This window comes from Xyrauchen texanus, chromosome 38 (assembly GCF_025860055.1).
Source record: "Xyrauchen texanus isolate HMW12.3.18 chromosome 38, RBS_HiC_50CHRs, whole genome shotgun sequence".
Taxonomy (NCBI): Eukaryota; Metazoa; Chordata; class Actinopteri; order Cypriniformes; family Catostomidae; genus Xyrauchen; species Xyrauchen texanus.
Genome location: NC_068313.1, coordinates 2,789,630 through 2,816,914, shown reverse-complemented (window position 1 = coordinate 2,816,914; position 27,285 = coordinate 2,789,630). Strand labels below are relative to the sequence as shown.

Below are 27,285 nucleotides of genomic sequence, written 5' to 3'. Positions count from 1 at the left end.
CCTACATGAAGCAGCTTTGCAGTATCTTCGTCGAACAGCGTGGCGATTTTCCACTCTGATGTCCAAATCAACTAGATTAGAGGTATTTAGAGGTCCAGAACATAAATATAATCTATAACCTGGTCGGAGAGCCCATTCAGGAACAGGTCACACTGTGCCTGCTCGTTATATCCGCACGATACTGCGAGAGTGCGAAATTCAATAGAGTAGTCCGACACTGACCTGTCGCCTTGACGAAGTTCCGAAAGCACTCTCGCTGCCACCGTGCCCGTGGCAGCATGGTCGAACACCTTACACAGTTCGTCCGAAAATGAGCAGCACCGATGTCCGTTATCCCAAACCAACGTCCCCCTTTCACGAGCCCGGCCAGAGAGCAGTGTGATCACATAAGCAAACTTGCTATTCTCAGTGGGAAAGGATGATGTTGGAGAGTAAAAACCAGATAGCATTGTGACAGAAATTATAGAAAAGTTTTGTGCTCTCCGGATTATGGTGCTGGTGGATTCAGCCGGGGCTCAGAGGATCTGATGAAAGAGACAGTAGTGGGAGGAGCGACGGTGCGGGTGGGACTGGTGCTGAAACTGGTGTAAATGTTGAAGCACTGATGTTAACTCTGCTATTCTCCCTGCCATCTCTTCAATGGCATGACTAGCAGTGTTGAGCTGGTCCTGCCCGTTGACCAAGGAACACCTCCTGTTGGTCAATAGTGGTAAGGAGAGAGGTGTCCTCTGCTGAGTCCATTCTTGGCCAGATTGTTCTGTCATGAAATGAGTGGAGGACGCAGGGATGCAGAGAAACAAATAACAGTTTATTGAAAACACAGTAGAAAAATTTAAACAGTGAAGAGTTCCAGCTGAGGTTGCAGGTGACTGGAGACAATGTGCCAGAGGTGAGGATGAAGACCAACTTGGGACACCTGGGTGGAGAATAGATGACAGAGATTACGGTAAGTATTCCAAAGGTGAGTAAATACAACAGACAGTCCTCAGAGCGATAATCCAACCGATAGCAGAAAACTGGAAAAAACTGGCCGAAGACAAACAAAAGCAAAACAGGACAAGACCAACTGACTGAGATGCTACACAAACAAACAATCTGGCACTAGGCATGAGAACCGAGAGGGTATAAATAGAGTTAACAAGCTGCAGGTGGCAATAATCAGCTCATAAACGGCACAAATGAGCATCCCCATAGAAACATCAATCACGTCATTCACGCTGCAGAAGGAAAACACACGAGAAAAACCACCTCACTCAGACCCACAGGAAAAGACAGGCAGACCCACCGGATCTTGACAAAGATAAGTCAACAAATTGTTGCAGAGTCGTGTTTATTGAAACTATGAATGGGATGCAATCAATATAAGTGCAAACAATAAGAAAAACATGATATTATGTAACTGAAAACTGTGTGTATGTGAAATGTTGGACAAGAGACACCTGCATCAATGAACTGATGAAACAGACATAAAATCACATTTAAAACGCATAAATTACATTTATAAACTGGTTAAAATATTACAAACTTGACAGCATGTACATACAAAGGATTTTGTAAATAGCCTATCTATTTCAGCGCTAGGTAACATTGCATTTGCAAGTGAAATGTGTAGCCTCGGCCGTGATGCCTTTAACACACAGAACACAATTCGCATTACTCAAAAAAACATAAAGTATATTAATGTCCACGCTAATGCTCCTTAAACAGATGTCAACACAAAGCCAACAGAGCTGAGAAACCAGTGGAAACAATTCTCTCTCTCTCTCTCACACAAACACAAGCACACTCTCACACACACACACACTCACGCACACACACTCTCACACACACACTCACGCACACGCACACGCACACTCTCACACACACACACACACACACACACACACACTCACGCACACACGCACACACACACACACACTCTCACACACACACACACGCACACACACACACTCACGCACACACACTCTCACACACGCACACTCACGCATACACACACACTCTCACACACACACTCACGCACACTCTCACACACACACACACTCACGCACACACACACACTCACGCACACACTCTCACACACACACACACTCACGCACACACACACACTCTCGCACACACACACACTCTCACACACACACTCTCACACACACGCACACACACAATTTTCTTTACTAACACAAATTCCACACTTAATCAATTAGAAAGGTACACACATGCATATACATGGGTGACTCACAAAACCTGTCAAGAACATGTTCAGTCATATTTCAACAAAAATCATAAACATTTTTTTTTATATAATGATAATATTTGCTTGTCAATTAAAGGCCATTTTCACCTCAAATTCTCAAAAAAAAAAAAAAGAAAAAAAAAGATTTGTTTTAATTATTTAAATATCATTGTAGTATTTTTCATACCATCTTTCATTTATGCTGATGTAAATTAAACTGAACTTTTTACTGAGTATTTTGTCCTGTTTTCAATGCAGTAAAAATATCTAAACCTTCTTAAAACAAGGAAAATTTACTTTAGAAGCAAGATCTCATTACATATTTTGTCATGTTTTCAGATAAATAGGATAACCTTTATTCTGATAACATATATACTGTATATACTGTACTATAACATATATATACACACACAATCACACTGGCGGCCAAAGGTTTGGAATAATGTACAGATTTTGCTGTTTCAGAAGGAAATTAGTACTTTAATTCACCAAAGTGGCATTCAACTGATCACAAAGTATAGTCAGGACATTACTGATGTTAACAGCACCATCACTATTTGAAGAAGTCATTTTAGATCAAATCTAGACAGCAGCATCATTATTTGAAAAATGTCATTTTAGATCAAATCTAGACAGCAGCATCACTCCAACACCTTATCCTTGCGTTATCATGCTAAATTGATCATTTGGTGCTAGAAAATCACTTGCCATTATATCAAACACAGCTGAAAGATATTTGGTTTGTTAAATGAAGCTTAACATTGTCTTTGTGTTTGTTTTTGAGTTGCTACATTATGCAATAGACTGGCATGTCTTAAGGTCAACATCAGGTCAAAAATTGCAAAAAAGAAACTCATCAGTCAATCATTGATTTGAGGAATGAAGACTATACAATGCTTGATATTGCCCAAAAACTGAAGATTTCATACAAAGGTGTACACTACAGTCTTCAAAGACAAAATACAACTGGCTCTAACAAGAACAGAAAGAGATGTGGAAGACCAGATGTACAACTAAACAAGAGGATAAGTACATCAGAGTCTCTAGTTTGAGAAATAGACACCTCACATGTCCTCAGCTGGAATATGAAGGATCTGCAAAGCTGTCATTGCTGCACGTGAGGATTTTTTGATGAGAACTCTTTGAAGTATTTTAAGTATTTCAATTTCTCAAGTTCTGAACATTGTTTTCAAATTGTAATAGTAATTTTTCACATAATTAATGTTCTGACTATACATTGTGATCAGTTGAATGACACTTTGGTGAATAAAAGTACCAATTTTTTTCCATAAGAGCAAAATCTGTACATTATTCCAAACTTATGGCTGCCAGTGTGTTTATATATATATATACAGTATATTGGTCGATGCAATTAGAAAAAAACTGAATTCAAAGGAAATCAAGTACAGTTTTCTTACCCCATTGGCAAGTAATTGTTTTCAAGTATTCAGTAAATTGATTATTAGCAGTATATTGCAATAATTCTGTTTACTGTAATACAATAAAAAAGTTGATTTTACTGAATTACAGTAATGAGAATCTCCAAAAAATCACTATTAGGAATAATGTGTTTAAATAAAGTTAAAAAAAAAAGTGTTTGCAGTACAGAAATAATAATTTGTGGAGAAAATGTCATTAATTGCCATGCAAATAATGTCACAAAACCTTAATTATTTAAGCAAAATATAATTTATTCATTTATTTATTTGTTTTAAATTTTGGTTCGATTGACCAACATACACCTTTACTGAATCACTTGATGATGTAATAACGGACTGACTCTATTGAAGGGATTTCGAAAGGCGTGCTCCATTGACACTTGATAGTGTGCAATATTTAGGGGGCACATGACCACTTTAGAAAGTGGCCTCCATGGTCCATCGCTGTCATAAAGATGTGTTCCAATACTATAGTTTTAGTGTTTCTCAAATTCCTTCCACTTCTAAGTGATGAGACATCAACATGTTTTACAGCCAGAGTCTCTTACACGCACCTGTTCAGGTAAGATCCTTTAATGGAGGAAGCTGTCTGCACCAATAACTGCACATTAAAAAACATCAAACCATTGTCATGAACTCCTGGGACCTTCAGTCTTTAGTCTTCCTCTCAATCGTTGAGTGCAGACCGTGCTCCTCTCTTTAAGTGTGTTGTTTACTTTTGATCTACACATAGATGTATACTCCTGTGACATCATTTCCTTATACAGCACCATAAGAAATCTTCATTGTACATATGACATGCACGGCTACACGGCTGCCTCTATTGTACAATCAAATCATTAACCTAACCAGTAAAATAAATTAGGGTTTGAATAGTGTAAATAAACATCTAGAAAGATTACAAAGCATATATTTGGTTTAATATTGAGCTTGTTTGGTGAAATGTTGCATGTGATGTCAGTGTTCTTGTGCCGCTGTGGTGGGGTAGACCCTAGAAAGAAACCTAAAGTCTGCAGATTCATTTGTTTTCTTCACTTTTGCGAACTTTCCATCCTCGCTGTTTTTCAGTTCTCTCATCTCCTCATGTCCTTGGCCACAGAGACTTTATAAGTCCATCTCTTTGTGGGTCCATGCTTTTGCTTGTTTACCGTCCAGAGATAGAAAGAGAGTCATGTGAGCTCTTGGAGATGAACGGATGTTCTGTGGTTCTACATGAACTCTAACTGCACTGGCAGCTTTTCACCACCATGTTGGACAACTGCTCCACCTACAAGCAGAATCAAGACAGAATGACTCATGTACATTAGTCTTAGTCTTTCAATCAATGCTCTAATTCAAAGTTGGGACAAAAAAGCTCAGGGTGTTCCCTGGCACTTTTCCCCAAAAAGGTACAAAACAGGCCTTGGCTTCAATTGCTTAAAACTGTCAGTGAAATGAGATTAAGCTGAAGAGAATGTTGTTTTTCAAACTCAGGAGGTCAATCTATTTTTTACTTTCTGAGTATTTTTGTCTTATTTTCTGGTAGAAATTTCTAAACATTCTTCAAACAAGAAAAAATACATGAAGCAGAATGACTTTTTTTCATAGAAATCTAACAATGAATTGAAAGAGTTAATATATATATATACACTCACCTAAAGGATTATTAGGAACACCTGTTAAATTTCTCATTAATGCAATTATCTAATCAACCAATCACATGGCAGTTGCTTCAATGCATTTAGGGGTGTGGTCCTGGTCAAGACAATCTCCTGAACTCCAAACTGAATGTCAGAATGGGAAAGAAAGGTGATTTAAGCAATTTTGAGCGTGGCATGGTTGTTGGTGCCAGACGGGCCGGTCTGAGTATTTAACAATCTGCTCAGTTACTGGGATTTTCACGCACAACCATTTCTAGGGTTTACAAAGAATAGTGTGAAAAGGGAAAAACATCCAGTATGCGGCAGTCCTGTGGGCTGAAAATGCCTTGTTGATGCTAGAGGTCAGAGGAGAATGGGCCGACTGATTCAAGCTGATAGAAGAGCAACTTTGCCTGAAATAACCACTCGTTACAACCGAGGTATGCAGCAAAGCATTTGTGAAGCCACAACACGCACAACCTTGAGGCGGATGGGCTACAACAGCAGAAGACCCCACCGGGTACCACTCATCTCCACTACAAATAGGAAAAAGAGGCTACAATTTGCAAGAGCTCACCAAAATTGGACAGTTGAAGACTGGAAAAATGTTGCCTGGTCTGATGAGTCTCGATTTCTGTTGAGACATTCAGATGGTAGAGTCAGAATTTGGCGTAAACAGAATGAGAACATGGATCCATCATGCCTTGTTACCACTGTGCAGGCTGGTGGTGGTGGTGTAATGGTGTGGGGGATGTTTTCTTGGCACACTTTAGGCCCCTTAGTGCCAATTGGGCATCGTTTAAATGCCATGGCCTACCTGAGCATTGTTTCTGACCATGTCCATCCCTTTATGGCCACCATGTACCCATCCTCTGATGGCTACTTCCAGCAGGATAATGCACCATGCCACAAAGCTCGAATCATTTCAAATTGGTTTCTTGAACATGACAATGAGTTCACTGTACTAAAATGGCCCCCACAGTCACCAGATCTCAACCCAATAGAGCATCTTTGGGATGTGGTGGAATGGGAGCTTCATGCCCTGGATGTGCATCCCACAAATCTCCATCAACTGCAAGATGCTATCCTATCAATATGGGCCAACATTTCTAAAGAATGCTTTCAGCACCTTGTTGAATCAATGCCACGTAGAATTAAGGCAGTTCTGAAGGCGAAAGTGGGTCAAACACAGTATTAGTATGGTGTTCCTAATAATCCTTTAGGTGAGTGTATATATTTACACTATCGTTCAAAAGTTTAGGGTCACTTATTCTTTTTTTTCCACATTTTCTAATAATAGCAAAGTCATCAAAACTGTGTTATATTTGAGCATCTTCACAGTATTCACTCTTTTATTTGTCTACAATTTGCAGACATGAACTCTTGACATTTTCTCCAGCAACTTCTTGAGCAACTTGTATCACGCTGGGATGCTTTTAAACAGTATTGAAGGAGTTCCCATATATGTTGGGCACTTATTGGCTGCTTTTCTTTATTATTTAGTCCACGTCATTAATTTCAATTGGTTTTTTTAAATAAATGAATATGGTGACACAATGTGATGTATTCTCAGTTGACTTTTGTTTGTGTACTTTTATTTTGAAATTTCTTGTTAAAGTTCCTGTTCCCCAGTCATGTTCATATGTCCTGTTTTCCCTCCATGTTTGTGTCTGATTTTCATTGGTTCATTGTTTGATTACTTTATTTTAGAGTTCTGTTTGTTCATTGGCCTTTGTTACCCATGTCTTGTGTATTTAAACCCTCATGTTTGCCTTTGTCGATTGTCAGGTATTGTACATGTAACCTTGTTGTTTTTGCCAAAGTTTAGTCTAGCAAGTGTGCTTGTAACCTTGTTGTTCCAGGCCATAGCCTTAGCCATAGCCTTAGCCATAGCCTTAGCCATAGCCTTAGCCATAGCCTTAGCCTTAGCCTTAGCCTTAGCCTTAGCCTTAGCCTTAGCCTTAGCCTTAGCCTTTCATGTCGTGTCAAGTCTTTTCATACTTAGTTAGGCCCTTGGTTTCTTGTTTTTTGTTTCACTCACATTTATAGTTAGGGATACTGGTTTCACGTTTCTGAATAAACTGCACTTGGGTTCCATCTAAACTTCATCATCATTGTCTCTGCCGTTTGGTCAACACCGTTTCACACAATTATATTTTTGTCTACAAAACTAATTTAAAACATTTAAGCATACACCTTCAGATCAAAATATTTTTAAAATCATGAGAAATATTTCAGTCAAGTGTCTCAAAACCTGTGTGTATGTATATATATTTGTATAAAAAAAATTTTTTTTAGCCATGTATTGGCAAATAGTTTTACAGTATGTTGTTATAAATTAGGTTTCTCTAAAAATTAGAAAAAATATGTCATTTTGATTCTCAAGTAAATGTATCTAGTAAAATGATCTAAACATTCTTAAAACAATAAGACAAAATACACAGTAAGTAAATAATTTTTTTGCAGTGTAAATATTAAATGTTATATTTTAGTTTTCTTTTATATGAGGTTAGCAGTTTTTGCAATCCCAATACCAAAATATGAAACGTGTCTGAAATACTATAAAATATTTATTTGTGTGTTATTTTATGTATGAAAACTTATTATTGTTTTCATAAATGATATATATATTCCATTCCATAAAATGTATAGAATTAAAAATATAACAATATATATATATGTAACAAGGTTGCAGATTTGGCCCAGATTAAGATATCACTCAGTAGGGAATATCTACTTTGCACTTACAACAAGAAAACCAAAAACTTAATGTGTTAAGAAAAAAAAACTTTACTTTTAAGTTCATTTGAAATTCAATGGGAAAACAGTTTTATTTTTCTCAATCCTTTCCATTTCACTACAATCGACACAACATCTCGTTCCTTCCATCAGGGAGCGGAGGTTACAACAGTAACCATGACGGTTTCAGTTTCAGATGCCATTGTAGAAATGTCGTATTCACCATAGGAAATGATTATTTAATTAATGAGTGAAAGTGTCAAACAACAGGGCAGTTACTGAGATTAAGTCAGTATTATACAGCTGGTCATGTGATGCGGACCCTCTAAAACAGCTTTTACTGATATGACTGGAGTCTTCATTTTAATGTGAGTGATTCAGGTGATTTGCTACATATATTGTAAAACTACAATTCATGTCTTTTAGAGTTAAACTTTTTGAATGAAGAAAGCAATACTGAGTGCACCTTTAATTGTTTAAGAAGTAATTAAACACCAATTTCTAAAGTTTGAAAGTTACTCTTAAACATGAAGTTGAGATACTTTTAAAATAGACATGGACGAATTTACCTTATGTTGTCTTCCTACATAGTAAAGAATTGGCAGAGGGTCTAAGACTGCAGGTACACAGCAAGGCTGGGCAGACGCACCAGGGTTGTGGTGTTTGTACAAGGCTAATATCTGTGAGAAACACATACACACAAACACAGATAGATGATCGAACAAAGTATGAAAAAGAGAAGTAACATTTGAAGGTTTGAGAATTGTACATGTTATTTGCTAAATCGTGGCAACTCACACTGCAGTGAGACAGCGTTACTAACCCCTGAACAAACATAGAGCATATGATATGATGGGCAGTTTACACATTACATATTAGCTGTAATCCATTATTTACAGCTTATTTGTTCTTGATTTGGTAGAAGCCATTATTGTTCAATGCGAACTATTAATTGAAATAGAAATTTCAACAACGCACTGTGTTTTTATGTGGTTAAAAACAAAAAATGCCCTCATAAATGTAAAAATGACCCAGAAAATCAATTCCAGGGGGCAAATATTGCGCAATAAAAATAAATCTGACACTGTAGCTCAATAAACGTAGACAGCGAATAGACATTTTGTTAATACACCAATTAAACAGTGCTGTAGTGACGTTATACCAGCTGTTAAGCATGATTGGGATGATTCGAAAATACAAAAAGGGGCTTTAGAATTCAATATATTATTTAATTTCCATTAAGTAATTGAAAATAAACATAGCATTGGCCTACAGTAATCCATTTTGCATTTGAATTAGTCAATCTGTCTGAGGTACATTTGTTGTAAGGGCATCATGTCATGTAGGGGCAGTGGTGGCTCAGCGGTTAAGGCTCTGGGTCACTGACCAGAAGGTTGGGGGTTCAAGCCCCAAGATGCCACTGTTGGGCCCTTGAGCAAGGATCTTGACACTATCTGCTCCAGGGGCGCTATATCGTGTGTTGCCTGGACAGCTGAAGCACTTACTGCCCCTTGCTGACTGGGACTCACAAAAACAAACAGTTTTTTGGGCTGAAATAGCATGTACAAAAGTGGTGCAATTGTTTCGTGAATTCAGCCCTATGACCCTATCTGTCAAGATGCCTTGTTTAATTCAAATAAATATGCTTCAAAAAATCACTAGCTTTGACCAATTCGAAACCTTGATTCTTAATGTACATTTTTCCAATAAGCTTACTAAAAACAACAACTTACTAAAAAACCTGACACTTTACAATGTGCCTCGTCTCCCAGAGTGTCCCAGAATGCATTTTTGGCAGCAATCTAGTTCATGTAAAACTAGTGTAATAACACTGGTCAAACTGAAGCACCTAAATGTAGAACTTAAGAACCTGCAAAACAGTTGAAAATCCCTGTTATTATTCAAGCTGTAATGATGTAAAGTGTATGGCATTTTTGCCCTTGGGGTAACAAGTCATTCAAAACATTTCACTCTCCAAAGTAAGTACCTCAATTGTCTCTGTGGACACTAAACTTGCACTGTAAATGAAGTAAAACACACAGCCCCAGGAGCAACACTGCAGTCTTATTAGATTCCAACTCACAGAAATCTGTCATCGACTTCTTAGGGTGGTGTTATGTATCTCTAGCCTAAAAATGTTTCTAATGGGAACAAGAGCCAGGAAACGGTCCGGGCAGGAAAACAAACAGGCCCTGTGACCCATTTCACATACCATCTGTCCTAAATGGCATGCAAGATTAGAATTAGTGCATACCAAATCAACGTATGTTGAAAATATTATTGCAAACAGCGCCATAATGATACTTTTCTGGTGGAGTTTTGAAGTGTGCACCCATGCATACTTTTCAGCTAAACATATAAGGAGAGTTTGTTATGGTTCAGTTAAAGAAAAGTGCTGATGTAAGTGACTGCTTTAGCAGTATTTAAAAGTATGAACCTAAAAGTGACGTAATAATGAAGTTTAGAAAAAAATAACAGCGTGCCCCTTTGCACGTCCCCAGGAACTGCCAGTCAGTAAACAAAGCTGACTTCATTCCCGCCATTGCCAGTCAGTCAGCTCTCAACATCCTGATCCTGACCAAGACTTGGATTTGTCCAGAGGACACACTGAATGTGCAGCTATCTTCCTTCTCTTATGATGGCTGCCCGATTGTGTCTTTGTGACTTCAACATGCACCTGGATAAACCTCAAGCTGCAGAATATAAACTATAGGACAAACTTCAACCCCTGGCTCTGTCATTCTTTGTCAGAGTAACAACCATCAGCATTTGATTCTCACTGCTAACCCCAGCCAGAACCCAAATAATCCTAAACCTTACCCTAACCCTAAAACAACAAACTTAAAAACACCCACCACCCACATTCCTCTCTCTTATCTGTCTCTCCTCTTACAGAGGCTGATGTCTCTAAACTTCTCTCCAACCAACCGACTTGCCCCCTTCACCCTCTGCCCTCCCATCTTCTTCAAGCTATTTCTTTGACACTTTTACCCAAAACTGGGACCCGCTGAACTTCATGTACTACATAAAAAAGACCAGGTAATGTAGATTTGTCCTCTACAACATTAGGAAAATTGTTGTAGACCTTCATCTCTAGACCGGACTACTGCAATGCTCTTTCTGTTACTCCTCCTTTGTCTCACTCCACTGGCTAGCAGGTTCCACCTGCATTATGTGTAAGGCACTTGTCCTTTTTCACAGAAAGGTGTAAAGGTGGAATGATCTTTCCAAATCCATCAGAACAGCTCGCTTGCTAACTTTAGAAAATGCTCAGTTTTCTTTCTGTTTTCCCACCGTGTCTCACCTACATCTGATTCTGGAATTTTGGATCAAAGCACTTCTTGTAATACTTTTCCCCTTGGATGAATTGCATTTGTTCTACTCTATTGCAAGTTGCTTGGATTGCTTACTTGCAAAAGCAAGCATTATACAACAACGATGTCTGCGGTATCAAGATGCACTACTAGTAGTATGTCCCAATACTGGCACACTCTTTTGGTATGAACTCGGGACACAGCAGTAGTGTTTTCCTATTCTTGAACATACAGTGTGTTAGCCTAACTGATAACAAACACCCTAAAAACAGGCTACCTGTGAGTATTTGTTCTCTGTGTTCCAGATGTAGGTGCAGGAGCCCATGCAGTAGTTGGCAAAGTAGCCCTTGGGCTTGTGGATCCACTTCCAGCCCAAGTCTTTCCGGAAGTCGATATAAAGTTTCCGCATACAACAGGTTTCAGTTTTTCTGCCAGAAAATTTGGGGAATTAGGAGACAGTTTTATTATCATGTAAACTATTTGCAATGTCAAAGATTACAATTGAGGAACCGTAATGATTGAATTGCTGAATTTTGCCTCATCCACTGTAGACTAGAGCTATTTGAGAAGATTGAAAAACTGCTTTTAATATGCTTGTAGGAATACAGATAGTGAAAGATAGAGAGAGAATGAGACTTACTCATTGCAGGTTTCTTCAGTGCCAGTGGCTCGTTTCCTGCGAGCGGACGCAAGAGAGTTGCCATTAGAGGGCAAAGATAAAGCCAAGATATATGGTTTCACCATCATTCCTGCAATATTTTGAGTGTCACCTCTTTGCTTTTCTAGTCCTGAAAACACATACACACAGAAAAAAGGTATATATCAAAGGTTACATCCGCTTTAGATTTTTGGCCACATACTTTCAGCACTATATGTCAAACATTGAGATCATCATACCTGAAATGGTGAATAGGAACTTATCAGCACTCTGCTGGTCTTTGCCGGTTTTACAGCCACAGTATAACCTCAACTCTAAACTCACTTCATCTTCTGTTCAACACACACACACACACACACACACACACACACACACACACACACACACACACACACACACACAAACACTTATTAGAGATTTGAAGAACTCTACTTAATAAACAGTAAATCACAGTATATTACAATAATAATACAACTTTTATTGGTCAACTCCTGCTCATTGCAATATGATTTTAATTTTTCCCCTGTACCTTCAAGATAATCAGTAACACTATACATTAGCATTGCCTTTGTTAAGGGTTTATTAATGATCTATTGATGACTAATAAGTAATTTATAAATGCATTATTTACATTTATGCATCTGGCAGATGCTTTTATCCAAAGCAACTTACAGTGCACTTGTTAAAGGGACAATCCCCCCGGAGCAACCTGAAGTTAAGTGCCTAGCTCAAGGACACAATGGCGGTGACTGTGGGGATCGAACCAGCGACCTTCTGATTAACAGTTATGCGCTTTAGTCCACTACGCCACCACCACTCATTTTAAATAATTTTAATGCAGTTATAGCAACATTAATTAAAGGGCAACTTTCTCCCAATACTTGCCAAATAGTGAGCATTTTCACTTGCATGCTATAAATGCTTAATTATTACACTTATCTATGCTTATATTAATCAAAAACATAAAATGCCTTTATGCCACAATGTAACAGAATAGGATTTTATAGTTAAATTAAGGGGTGTCATTTTGCTTGAATCACTTGAGTTGAGTTGTCACATTGATGTGAAATGAATAGTATTTCCTAGTCCTAGTTACCTAAAGTCCTCTACAAAAACACTTTTCAGGTCTACACACTCATTCACAGAATATATAATCTAATAAAACCTGATGAGCATTAAACAATAATTAACTTTTATGAACAGGATTTTAATGCTTAATAAATGCTTCACAGGTGTCCCCTTTACATGAACAGATTTTCATAGGTTACTAATGTTGAATGTGTGTTATAATGTATAACATGTGTGGTAAAATGGCTTACTATTTGGAAGGTATTTAACAAAAGTCACCCTTTTTAAGTATGTTGTTATAGCCGCATATCATTGATTTATAATGCACTTGTAAATTAATTATTAGTCATTAAAGAACCTCTTTACAATCACGTCAGAACATTCGGCTTGATCTCATGAAAATGACATGACGGTGGCAAAATGTTTGCAAAACGAAATGACGTACTTCATTACATGTTTCGGTGCAGGTTCCAAGTGAAATGTCCAGTGAGGTGAATGAGTTAATGAGTAAATGCACCTCAAACTTCAACCTAAACCTAAACAATACTGTCCTAAACACAAATGAGAGGGGAAAGAATCAGATATCCTTACCCTAAACCACCACCTAAATCTAACCTATAGTGTCTTAAAAGCAAATGTGACATGGAAAGGACATTTTCTGACGCAACCACGTCATTTCGTGTTGTTTCTATGACAGGTTCATCTCAAGTGTCAGTTTAGGTGTTTATCGCACAGGCTAATCACATCTGAATAAGTGTGTAAATGCAGGTGGGTCTGTAAAACATGTGTTAAAATGTATCGTTTTTCAAATGATGCATCGTGGTAATGTTTTGATATCGTAAGATAGCAGTGTGTGAGTAACGGAGCAAAAAATACATGTTTATACAGTCATAATCAGCCATTGTATCTGTAGTATCCCACAGGTAAATGTAAGGCCCCTTAATATCATGGAGTATTTTATAGACACTCAAGAAGAGGATATTATGAGAAGATCATGTGGACTCTAATGCAATGCTCCTGCGCTTACAAACGCTGATTCAAATTGTAAAAACTGAGGTTGATGTAAACTAAATGCAACCGTGACCTCACCTGAACTTTGCAGCCATTCTGTGATTGTATGCTTCACATCAAACGAGAGCCAGCGATTGGCCAAGTCCTTTGAGACGAATCGTGTGCTCAGATATCGGGTCTGGTCACCCACTCCATGGTACAGCTCGACCCTCTGCTCCTGGTCCATGGTGGGAGTCTTGATCCGAAGCCTCAGCTCAGCCTGCGACAGCAGCCTGTAGTCAGGAATGCTCTGTCGCATTTCAGACACGTTAAAAAGCATCTGATATTTCGTACCATTTTCGGCTAAAGCAAGAGAAAGGGGAGAGAATGAAGAGGATCTTGGTTATGATTCAGTCCACCTATTAAAAGATGGGTGACTGACTGTCTACAGTCCATTCACTGACTGTATTATGTATATTATGCACAAGAACTGCAAATGGCTGAAAGTGCCAATTGAAATCTACTCCTTTAATTTAACTTCCAGGTGTCAGTTATGCACCAATCGAAGGCATTGATTCAATGAACACTCTTTGAGCAAGAACTACTCACTGGATTTACCAAAGCTTGTCAGGTTAGTGACACTGAATCCTTTACCTTTATATCCAGTTACAATGCTTGAGTTACCACTGCCATGATCAATAGAAAATCTGTCAATTCCATTTACTGCCTGCCTTCCGTAGGCAGTAATAGTGTATTCTTAATTAGTCTGTGTGGGCGGTTCTTGGCCAGAATAAGCTGAAAAATGGACCATACTTAAAGCTTATTTTCAAACGTAGCCAGACTATAATGCTGCCCTTGCATTTTGACTCTAGCTGTGTCATTTTGAGAGAAAGCCATCATTAGGCTGTATACAGGGTTATGAGCTATAAGGACACCATCTCAGACCCTATGTTTGAGGAATGGAAGTAGTGACACCCGCACCACTAATAGTAATGGTGATATAAACGTATTACAGTTATAGAACAGTTCAAATGCAAATATGAAGGTTTTACATTTATAGAAATGTTAAAAGTTAACCAGAATCAGAAATGTACTGCTTATTTCCCCCTGTAAAACACAACTGGTCACTATTTCTAAAACTTCCCCTAATTCTTCAGAATTGTAATACTTATATTTAGATATTTTTCCTCCAACTGTTGGGAAATTAGGGTTTTGGAATAACTGACAGGTCTTTTTCACACTTACTGTAAAATCGATTAAGCTGTATTTGCATTACCCTACTGCTTTTTAGCAGCTATATAACAGTTGCTCTGTGGAAAACAAACCCACAAAAGGTTTCTGCATATGACATTAAAACAAAACTCTTTTTAGTCTGACATTTAAAGGCAGAGATGTTTTTTTCAGAAAGGGGACTTCCTTTACTGAAGCCCCGGATGTTCTGAGAACAGATGCTGACATGGTTGAGAGCCATCAAAGGATGCTGGATAGAGGATGTGGGAGGATGGGTGGAGCATTTACACTGATTAATTCCACAAACCATCCATCCACATGCGTCCATGTATCTGACACCAAACCATAATTACTCTCCATGATCTGCCAACACCTACAGTGATATCAGAATACAGTACAAATATTGACTTTGTATAATCATTAATCAAAGACAGGAACTGTCTGTAAATTAAATACGAATATTACTGTTGTAACCAACAAAACAATAGAACGAATCTCACAAAACTTGTAAAAAACATGGTCATTTTTTACCCCTAAATTAAAATGAATAAGAAACATAAAGGCAGTTTTTAGGACTATTAAGCATTTTGGCATTGTAAACTTAACTGTAAAAATCCCAACCTGGTCCAAGTCATAATTATTAGTACAAGAGGGTGAAATAGTTCGAAATTGAATGCGTTTTCTTGTTCAAAAACAAACCACTTATACTTCCATAGAGAAAAATAAATGAACCAAAGTACAATGTTATAAAAAAGTGTTGTCACGGTACCAAAATGTCAGGAGTCGGAACCGATACCAAAGAAATTTCAGGGTTCTCAATACCAATTTTCGATACCACAGAAATCATTCTCCTTTAGCCTATTTGAAGTTCAATTTGCAACTTCAAACAATGAAAATAATGAATTAAAACATATGCATGTTTCCCTTTTGTGTTTCTATCACCTGTTTGTATTTAAGGATGGCCCTACTGAAATCTGTTTTATTTATTCCCCAAATCCTTTTTTTTTTTAAATTCCCAGAATTCCCTATTTTAAAGTTTAATTTAATTGAATTATTAAAATGGTTTAAAAAAAATGTCCTTAAACTTTTACAAACTTTTAACAAGAAAAACAATTGCTTATCAACATACCATTGCAATTAAAAAAAAGCACTCTTCTTGTCACATATTGCTAAATTTGTATTATTATTCCAGTCATTATTTATTATTATTATAATCATTATTATTATGTAAAAATAACGTTTCAGAGTGGGTTAGTGCTCTGCTCTGTCATCTCATACAACGTGAATGATGCTCATATATGTTTCATCTAAAGCTCATACGGACTAAGATTGCAGTATTTTATGGTTTAATAATCACACTAGGACATATCACGATTTTAATTTGATAAGTTGTGCATTTCAGTGTAAAAGGAGTAACAGAGCACACACTAAAATATGCGTGTTAGCATTTGAAATCAGTCGTGTGTCAGTAAGACCGGATTAAGTGGGTGCTCGATACTATCGGTTCTGTAGAATCACAGTATCGCTACATATTTTTTTATTTTAGTACCAACTTGACACCGAAGTACTTAATCTAAATGTATTTCCAAACCTAAACCTAACCATTCAGTGAAACCACTTACCACAACACTAAACCTAAACTAAAAAAATCCTGTAAAATAACAGCTGTGTATCTGTCATGTTCACTGTTGTCTTTTGTTTTTGTGCTGTTATTTTGAAGTTTAGTTTAGTTCCTGTTTCCTGTTTGGTTTTTGTAGTCCTCTGTAGTTTCTTTGTATCATTAGTCTTTCCCTGATTGCTTCCTCCAGGTGTCCCTCATTCCCTTGTTTGTTCCCTTCTGTATTTAAACCTGGTTCTTTGTTCAGTCTTTGTCGATCGTTGTTGAATGTTGACGTTTCATTTCATGCTCTTCGTATTCGCTGTCTTCGTTCGAGGTTTCCCTGATTTCTATGGATATTTCCCCAACCTGTTTAGCCCCTTTATGTTTTCCTCATTTAGTTTATTTTTCTCATCGTGGACTTTTCGTTTGTTCCTGAGTTAGTTTTTGTTTGTGCTTGCTAATAAAAGCTGCATGTGGATCCGAACCTCCCGTCTGCCTTCTCCTGATTTCCCAGATCATTACAGTATCAAGGAAGAACGAAAACATTGGGGTTTGCAATGTAACAAGGGAAGCATATTCCAGGTTATTGGCATGCATCAGTCATTTGTATTGCATAAATAGCCTAAATATGGAATGAGTAACCAAATGTGTTCGCAGATGTTTCCCTTCTTAAAAAAAAAGTTTTGGATTAGGCACGGCAACATGCAAAAGAAAGTTGCATGCCTTATTACACATTCGGCTGCAGTTTCCCAGTGAAATGTCCAGCAGGGGCCGACAGAAGTGAGTGAAATGAAGCCGTAATCAGATGAGGTTTTTAAGGTGAACATTAGATGAAGGATTTCATGAGTAAAACGTACCTACTTAAACCAAAACTTTACCCTTAACCTAAACAATAGTGAAAAAATCAAATGCAAGGTGAACAAAGCAGATATCGTCACTCTTAACCAACACCTAACCTAATTGAAGAGTCCAAAAACAAAATGAGAAATAAAAAGCACATTTTCTGAAGCAACCACATGATCTCATTTCACTTCTATGACACTCTTGTCTCGCATGTCAGCTTGTGTGCTTGACTGGTTTTCGAACTGCTTGTCTAATTATATTAACTCACCTGACATTAGATGGAAATATTGTCTTGTTTGAAACTATCGTGAATGTTGCATGCATCAACACCTGTGCCCACAAATAAAGATGTCAAGGACAGAAAGAGCGGCTCTTTGTTGCTGGTGCAGTAAGATGAGGGTGGAGAGGGATTTGTGTGTGTTTACGCAGGTTGACGTTCAGTTAAGCTCAGGACAGCTGTCCTAACAGGCATTGAGACAGGTCTATCATTACTGATGGGTGCAACCAGATTCCAGCAGGCTTAAATATCTGCCTCTCCTACACACGCTTTACCTATCCTCTCTTACTATATCCATTTTTTACTCTCTCTAGTTCAGAACAGTTTCCAGACCAAACAAGATGAGATTTTCACGTTTGTTTGTTTTTTATTAGGTGGAGGTTTTAATGAGTAAAACGTACCTCCCTAACCTAAAACTTAAACCTAAACCTAACCGATAGTGTCCTAACAGCAATTGTGACATGAAAAGCAATTGTTTTGAAGCATTAAGTTATTTTGTGCCATTTCTATGACACTTTCATCTCATGTATCAGCTTCCATGTCCAAAGTTCGACACAGTATGAGGTGAGCTACCGCACAAGCTACTCAGAAATAAATGTGCATTGTAAATGTAGTCTGTATTACATGCGTTAAAATGTATCGTTTTTCAAATGATGCCTTAAGAGTAAATGTGTTTCAATATCATAACAAAACAGCGTGAGATTAAAAGAGAGAAAAATATGTGTTTATAAAGTGTTAATCAGCCGTTGTGCTTGTGATTTGTGTGAATGGTAATAAAACGCACAGTTGTTGTAGCACCTCTAATGTTCATTCAACCACGAAACTGCGGCGAAACTTAAAACTCGGCACACAAAACTCATTTAGCAAAAATGACGTTACTGTATATTAACATTCACTCTATGAGACTAGGTTGGTTTTACTGTGTTATGTCTGGTGAATATGCATGCTTTTGTGTTTTATGAGCATGTGTTAATGCGGTCTGAAATGACATGAACATGGCATGTATGAAGATGTCGTTTTTTCAAATGCACAATAAAATGTTTGCCTATTTTGAAATCTACTTAATAAATGTCCAAGGAATTCGTTTTGTTTCTGAATGTATATTAAGTTACTATTGACTCAATGATGAGGTATTTATTAGTTATATACATTTAAAGAATAGCATACTTTAATTGTTTTATTTACCAGAAGTAAAGAAATATTTTTTTAGTGTTAAATAAGCCATATTGAATGTATAATTTGTAATATATTATATGTTCTTGATGTAAAACGTTTTGAATTTATCAGGGTTTACAGTGTAAGGGGCATTATTTTCATACACATGGTAAAAATGTGGGGCATTTTGTTCACTTTGAGTGGCTTTTTGCCCAGAGCCCTGGTTAGTTACTTGTTCTGTCTTGTCAATTGTCAAGCCACTCACACTTTAAACAGTAAACTAGAGTCAAACTACTAACAAAAATAGATAAAAAGCAACAATGAATATACATGATCATCAAAATAATCCATGTTATTGATGCTCTGTACTCAGGACCTTAACCCCCAAACCCCCCTTGGCTGTACTCCGGATCTTCCAGATACGGTGTGATCACTTTCTGTGAAGAACAGATCCAATTTTCAGTCTTTAACGTTCCTATTTGCCATAACAGTCAGATCCCAATGTGTGCTCATTTAAACATTTACAATTTCTAAATCAACAAGCATTACTACAGCTTTGACGTCAGTGAAGTCCAATAGCATTGGCTCTTGTGTGTCATGTAACTGACTGTGACATTCTAATGTTTGGATGTATATATTTGAATGAGATGCGACTGCCTTGACAGGGAGAAAGCTAATCAGAGATTAAAACCTTTAGTTTCACTCTGGGCTCAATAGCCCATTCAAATAAACAATTATAAAACTTCATAATCTGTAATGTATTATATATTCTACTACTTTTATCTGTTTGTTCTGCCTTTTATATGGTTAGTCGGTGATATTGCCATTATGTTACTGGTTAGGTTTAGGCGTGGGTCTAGGTTAACGTTACATTTACTCGCCTGTTATGTTTTATATCGTTTATAAGTGTTTATGGGTGGGGTTTCTAATATATCAATATGACAGTATAATGTAACTACGAAACACATTGCGGTTAAACATGCACGACAAATCCGAGGATTGCCAAACCTGTAATGGAATTGTCCAAACTGAGATGACAATGGAACGACAAAGACATTTTGATGGTTTTTGTCATAAGACTGCCCTTACCGTTTATACTTAGCGATTGTTGCAGAGGTTTTGCATCACTATACCTCTACTTGTTGGTAAAAGTAGCTTTTTACTGTGAAGCAACTCTTTTTAGATATAGTTTAGTTAGCATCATTCCACACACGCAAACCCTGCCACACTTTCCCGGCAGATGAGCTGTGCAGTCAGCACAATCTTTGACATGTAATAACATGAGATGAAAAGTAACATGTATGCAGCAAAACTCAGACTGATGACACTTACGAAGGACATGTAAAATCAGCAGTATACCTGCAGGGCAATGGCTGTAAACGTAAGTGTCAGTGAGTGCACTTTATTTGCCGGCATAATGTATGAATAGATAACTGCTTGGTCAGATCCCAAAACAAACAACCTCTCATTTTACATTAGAAACCTCCTGACGGATATTATGTTTATCAAGCCATACTAAAAAATAAGGTTTGTAAAGGCTGATGTCTTTGGAAAACATGGTTCATTGTTTTCCTCTGATTTTCTCCCCAATTTGGAATGCCCAATTCCCAATGCGCTCTAAGTCCTCGTGGTGGCGTAGTGACTCGCCTCAATCCGGGTGGCAGAGGACGAAACTCAGTTGCCTCTGTGAGCAGATCATTGGCACGAGTGGTTCTGTGATGGCTAGTGCCACCCTCGTGGGAAAACCTGCAACCCACCAGTTGAGAAACTCTGCTTTAGAAAACCATATATGCTGCATACTGATGGGTTGAAGAACCCAAAAACCAATACATTGATTTGAAGAACTTATAATCAACTGTCAGGGAAGCTACTTTGAAACTCTCCTAATAATTGAAATGAGTTAGATTACAGTCAAGATATCCTTTTGATGAAGTAATTAGCTATACTACAAGCTGCTATCAAAAAGTCAGAAGCATTGTAGCTAATTAAGGGGTCTTGCACAGGGCTGGACTGGTTATCTGGCATTTTCCCAGTGGGCAAACGCACATTGGGGCCAATCAGGGGCAGACTGTCCATCGGGAGAACCGAGCGGGCCAGTGGGTTGGCCACGAAACGTGCCGAATGGGCCGTGATATACAGAAAAGGACAGCGATGTAAAAGTTGCCATGTAAAATCCTGTGCCGATTTCTCTTCCCAGTCCAGACCTGGCCTTGGCATTTTTTTTATTACTAAATAGAGACAGGATTTCCAGTTCTGGATGCTGATTGATCCAGTGTTCCAGTTGTACTAAAACACCTGTTCACAATGTCACTGCGCTGCACCCATAGCTGATCTCTTTGTGTTTTGCTACATGTGGACGAAATTATGCAGAAGCAACCCTACATCCAGGAAAAAACTATGTTTCAACACACACTTATTGCTAAAGCAAGTGGTTCTATTCAGCCATCACGAGAAACATTGGACAGATGTATTTCATGTTGTAAAACACTCAACATAAGACTTTTATTCATGTTAATCAAGTGTAAACTATCGACAGATCTTCACAAGATCTGCTGAGAAAGAAAAACCTTTGTGAAGAAAACATCAATGACCTCTGGGCAACTGGCTCAGTGTAAGTTGAGTTACTGGAAGGAATTTAAAACGATATGACACATTCAAATAATGATGCCCGGGGCACTGCAGCATTACTGGCATATAAATGAGATGTAGAGGAGACACAGCGGTGCTAATTAACTGAGATTTTATTGCGTTCATGATTAGTCCTCCGAAATAATGTGTGGTTTTTGCCAAGATGTCAGATGAAAAAGGTGCTTGTTAGTAGCACAATGGTGTTGTGGTACTGGAGAGTTCAGAGGCAATGTTTCGAAGGATCCTTCTCACTGGAAGGATCATCTTTAGTTTTGCCTGTGCTTCACTACAGTATTTCAAAAGAGACGGTTCACGTGAGCTCAATCTCTTCACTTCCATTTCTAGTCGCTCTGCATTTGCAATTAGTTAAAACTTTACTCAACTTTGTTGCGTTGCTGGATACACCCACATGTCGCAAGCAGTCATTGATGCTCATGTCACTGTATGTCGGCAGCTTTGTTGCTTTCATTGTGGGCTGTACTATTCTCATTTAATTAAACATTTTGTGAGTAACTCGTCATAACAGTTTGTTCTACAGACATGAAAGATACCTCAAATCATGTACTGTAGATTTACTAGCTTATTAAAGAGAGGCCACTAAGCTATCAGACTTACAATTTTCACCTAGTGGACAATAAAAAAAGCAAATCATTCTATAGACTTACATTGATGGAGGAACCATACTGTATTTAGATGTATATATTCTATAGAATATACAGTATGTTACATTTATTATTTTTATTATACATTAAATTATATTTCATTTGACATTTTATTTTATATATTAAAGAGAAAAGCCATGCAATATATTGCTGTTAGAGGCAAAATTCAACATTCAATAATGGTAATGTAATTTCTTAATGGTATATTTCACCCAAAAATGAAAATTCTCATTTACTCACCCTCATGCCATCCCAGATGTGTATGACTTTCTTCCATCTGCTGAAAACAAATTAAGATTTTTAGAAGAATTTCTCAGCTCTTTCGGTCCATAAAATGCAAGTGAATTGTTGCCAAAATTTTGAAGCTAAAAAATGCTTTAAAAAAAAATCTCAAATATCAGCATAAAATTAATCCATATGATTCCAGTTGTTAAATCCATGTCTTCTGAAGTGATATGATAGGTAAAGGTGAGAAACAGAACAATATTTAAGTTCTTTTTCCAGCACTTTCACATTCTTCTTCTTGTGTTTTTGTTGATTCACATTCTTCATGCATATCGCCCCCTACAGGGCAGGGAGAAGTATTTCAAGTCAAAAGAGTTTCTCACCCATATCTAACATATCACTTCAGAAAATATGGTTTTATGGAGTTGTAAAACTTGAGTTGTATGGATAACTTTTATGATGCCTTTATGTGATTTTTGGAGCATCACATTTTGGTACCGTTCACTTGTGTTGTAAGGACCTACAGAGCAGAAATATTCTTCTAAAAATCACAATTTGTATTCTTCACAAGTAAGAAAGTCATACACATCTGGGATGGCATGAGGGTGAGTAAATGGTGAGATCATTTTCATGTTTGGGTCAACTATCCCTTAAACATTCACGCATCTTTTGCTAAAAGCAAGCCGTACTCAAACCACCTCCCGAGATGAGCACGTGTGGAGATTGATAGGAATGTTCACATCTGAGTCAAAATCGTGTAAATTGCACTCATACCTTTACGAATCAACACCCTTACAGACCTGGACATTAGCCAGTAAGCTTTGACCTAGCAACCTCAAAGTAACCAACTAGCAATGCCCAAGCAACCACCTAGAACATCTTAGCAACCACATAGCAATGCGCTGAAAACTGCCTACTATTGTGGCGGCAACTTTTGCTCAAACTCCAAACGTAGCTTTGCTTTTTGTGCTGTGCAAGAATAAATTCTTGCATTGCAACAGTGAGCAATTACTACAATTGTAATTGCTTTAAACAGTGAGAGGCATTGAAATTGCATCAGAATTTATTGATTTATTAATTTATGTTCCACCTTAAACAAATGCATGAAGCCAAGCCCAAACACAAGAGCATTAAGAGCTGTTCTGTTCCACAAGGGGAACCACATAAGGGGGAATTTTCAAGCTTGCTATTTGGGACTGTTTCCTCTGAACCTTTATCACGCCTCAGAAATAAGCAGCCCTCTTTCCTGTCAAATGCTTCTGTCCAAAACAAAGTGATAAAGAATGAAGGAATGGAATAAAAGACAGAAACAAAGAGACACTGAATAAAGACAGAGCTCTCAAGTTACAGGTAAGCCCCCAGTCCTGAAAAACCTGGCTTATCTACCCTCATCACCAGTTTCTCTTTGTTTGTGTCTTTGTCTTCGGTTTACACCCTTCGAGAGGTGAGCAACATCTCCTCAAAGGTCTCATTTATAGCATGTACATCTGAGCACAGGCCTGATGTTTATGTCTCTGAGTGTTTGAAGTGGTTAAAGGAGTAAAAGAGGAACAGATTATACTGTAAAAAAAGGGTGGGGAAGGATGAAAGCAGGTGGGTGCAAGCATCAAATGTGAAGTTATTTACCCATCAACAAACAGATGCTAAGCATTAAAAACAGGTCTATATGGTGCAATGTGAACAAACAACTGTCAGAACGATCAAACAAACCGATCTTTTAGAACAAACAGACAGAAGTGCACTCAAAATGTTTGCCCCTCAGCAAGAGCTTTAACAGCTTTGGATGTGGACACCAGACCTTTAACAATCTAATGCATGAAGCCAACAGCACAAACAAGTGGGCTATTAAAATACCACAGATACACAGAGGGAATTGCATGACATCTGAACACATGTAGGATTAAATACTGGCCCTCTACTGGCTCTGGAATTTCTGAGAAAGTATGAGGGAAACACATGCAAGAGAATGAGAGACAGGTTGGCATGATTCATTGCATGCAAGTCATTTCTGCTTTAGAGGACAACATTAAATAATCAAACATAATTTGCATGATGAAACTGGTCATGATGTTTTGATTTCCAAAGAGATTGACAAAAGCTTTGGTACTTGGAGGGAACATTTTCAGTTGTGGAAAATATACAGTATACAGCACATTAGTGTTTGATTAGAAAACTAAATATAAAATCAAAAATGTATTTATGTTAAAGAACGAAAGCACAAGTAGACATTTCAAGCACAACACTTCACAAGAAGAAACGTGGCACAGTCAGTGCTTGGGGTGGGCTTGGGGGGGCTTAAGCCCCGAATGTTTTTATCAACTTGTCTTGATCACTAATTTTTCATGCCTTGTAATAGTGTATGACTATCGGCATAAAAGGACATATAATTAATGCGATATTGGTATATTGTAGCTTATCTGCATCAAATGATTATTTAAAATGTTGTTGAAGCGCTCCGCTCTGTAGACAACACAGACTATATAAACCTGTTTTGTGGGCAGTACAACTAAGGTATTACATGCAGCATTTCAAATGCAAGACTTTGATATTTGGGCATGTATTAGGTTGAGACTCATTTGTGTTGCATTAATAAATATGGAATGAGTAACCACATTTTTGTGTATTGAGTAATATAGTTTCTTTCTTAAAATAGGTTATTGGAAGGCTAGCTAAAATGTTATGCCTGTATTGTACCAATTTGAAACTGTATTTGTTGATCGGTTGGTCTCTTGGGAATAAAAGTTGCACCTTTTAATTCGAGCCATGTCGTAAGCTATTTTAGGATTTCGCTGTCACATACAAATTGTTACCAGTTGTCATGAGACCATGTTGGACGCAGCAGAAGTTGAAACCATGCTATTGACAACATTTCCTGTTCCTCATCGCTTGTTGTGATCACGGCTGTTTGGAACAAAGGTCATGGAAGTTTAACATGGAAGAGATCCCTTTTATTGTGTTTTTCTTTACTGCATCATGCCTGGTTACAACACTGTGTGAGATTATCATCTGTAATGTATTTAGAAATAAGACACTTACCTTGCTTTATGATGAACTTGTGCACCTCCTTGCCAAAGTAGTCATCATCTTCTGGCTGCACGGGGACAGGCTTCATCTTAATTTCCTCACTCAGTTCCACCGTGCTGTTGTACAGTGAGAGTAGGTCATCTGGGATCTTCTGTCCTTCATTTTCTGTCTCAGCCTGAATTGGTTCTTTGGCCATGCGGAGTTTGCTGAGGATCTGACCACGAATGGCCTCTATCCTCTTCTTCTTCACCACCTCCAGGTCCAGGGTCTTACAGGTGGACATACCATCTGTTCCAGCCACCATGAAAAGGGGCAACAGTGCCAAGAACAACAACCTCATGGTGCCAAATCTGCATCCAAACTGTCCTAGATTTACTTTTAAAGAAGCCAAGAGGGATTGACGTCAAACAAACGCAGTAGTTTTGTGGAGGCGATGCTACCTGATGGTGATGCTGGAAAGCACCTTGAAATGTCTGTTGGCTTTGGGAGATTCCTGATTTTTCCGCTGTCTCTTTTCCGTTGTCTCAGAGCGACATTCAGTCCATTCCTAGGCTGAACCAAATTAGCCTTGACATATACAGACACAAGCAAATAGATAGCTTTTCATCCTTCGCACAACCTTAGTGCTGGCTCATTGCTGGCAGTTGCACACAGAAATACTTGTTCACATCCACACGTCAGTGATTGACTGACTCTCAAATGGTCTTGGACAAGCTTTCAGTCCTGCTGAAAGATGTCCAGTCACAATGATACGCCTGTAAGCGCGTTTGCTCACTAACTTTCCACTCTACTTACAACCGGCTTCCCTGGTCTTGGTGCTTAACCCAAAGGTTTGTCAGCTCACATAAAACCCCTAAACAAGTCCTGTTAACTCATTAATAAACCAGCATGCTGCTGCATGCATTCCCAATGAGACAATGGCTGTGTCAAATTAAGATAGCCGAGCGTTTACCTTAGTGGTTTTATCAGAGGATCCCCTGCCAGTCAGATTGATTTTTCTGAAGCTTTGACTTAGCCTCCAGATGATCAGATAACAGTAATGATGACTTGCAGGACTTAAAATACTTCAGCTAACATGCAAACGTCTGGCAAATAAGCTGCATTCAAAACAATACATCATTGGAAATTTTGTCTACCACCCCCCGCAAGTTCTAATAACTCCAGAGCAAGAGCTTCACTTTAAATTAGTAATATCAGAAGCATGTTTTGTTTAAACTTGGTTTCACAAAAGCTACTACCTCATGTTCCCTTCAAACAAGAAGTTCCCACTGCTTCAAAGACAAGTGGAGGATCCATTACATGCCTAATGCTGCACACACACTACTTCACTGTGAAATTGAAAAGAAAACAGATCCTCTTGGAAAATACCCTGACGTTTTGCCCTTGATGATGTAATATGTCAGGCAAATCAAACTAACCACGTCCAACCCACGAGTCTCGAGTGACAGACAGAGTAAATAAAAACAGCATCCAGAAGCGTCCAAAAGTGAACTGCAGTAGTGCCGGCAGGCAATGAGGTGCAAAGTCCTTTTGCTTTAGTTTTCTCACCTCACTTCAGTTCTCTCTGTATTTATTAGTTCCTTC

At 38.0% G+C, this 27,285-nt stretch overlaps 1 protein-coding gene across 1 annotated transcript; it reads right to left on the bottom strand.

Moving 5' to 3' along the window:
* Positions 1-1,329: 1,329 nt before the first annotated feature.
* Positions 1,330-27,285, bottom strand: tgfb1a (transforming growth factor, beta 1a). Its single transcript, XM_052109671.1, has 7 exons — positions 25,714-27,285; positions 14,157-14,420; positions 12,239-12,331; positions 11,982-12,129; positions 11,619-11,769; positions 8,597-8,707; positions 1,330-4,936 (listed from the first exon to the last, which is right to left on the bottom strand). The coding sequence occupies exons 1-7, from the start codon at positions 26,039-26,041 to the stop codon at positions 4,889-4,891; spliced, it is 1,143 nt and encodes a 380-aa protein (XP_051965631.1). The 5' UTR covers positions 26,042-27,285; the 3' UTR covers positions 1,330-4,888.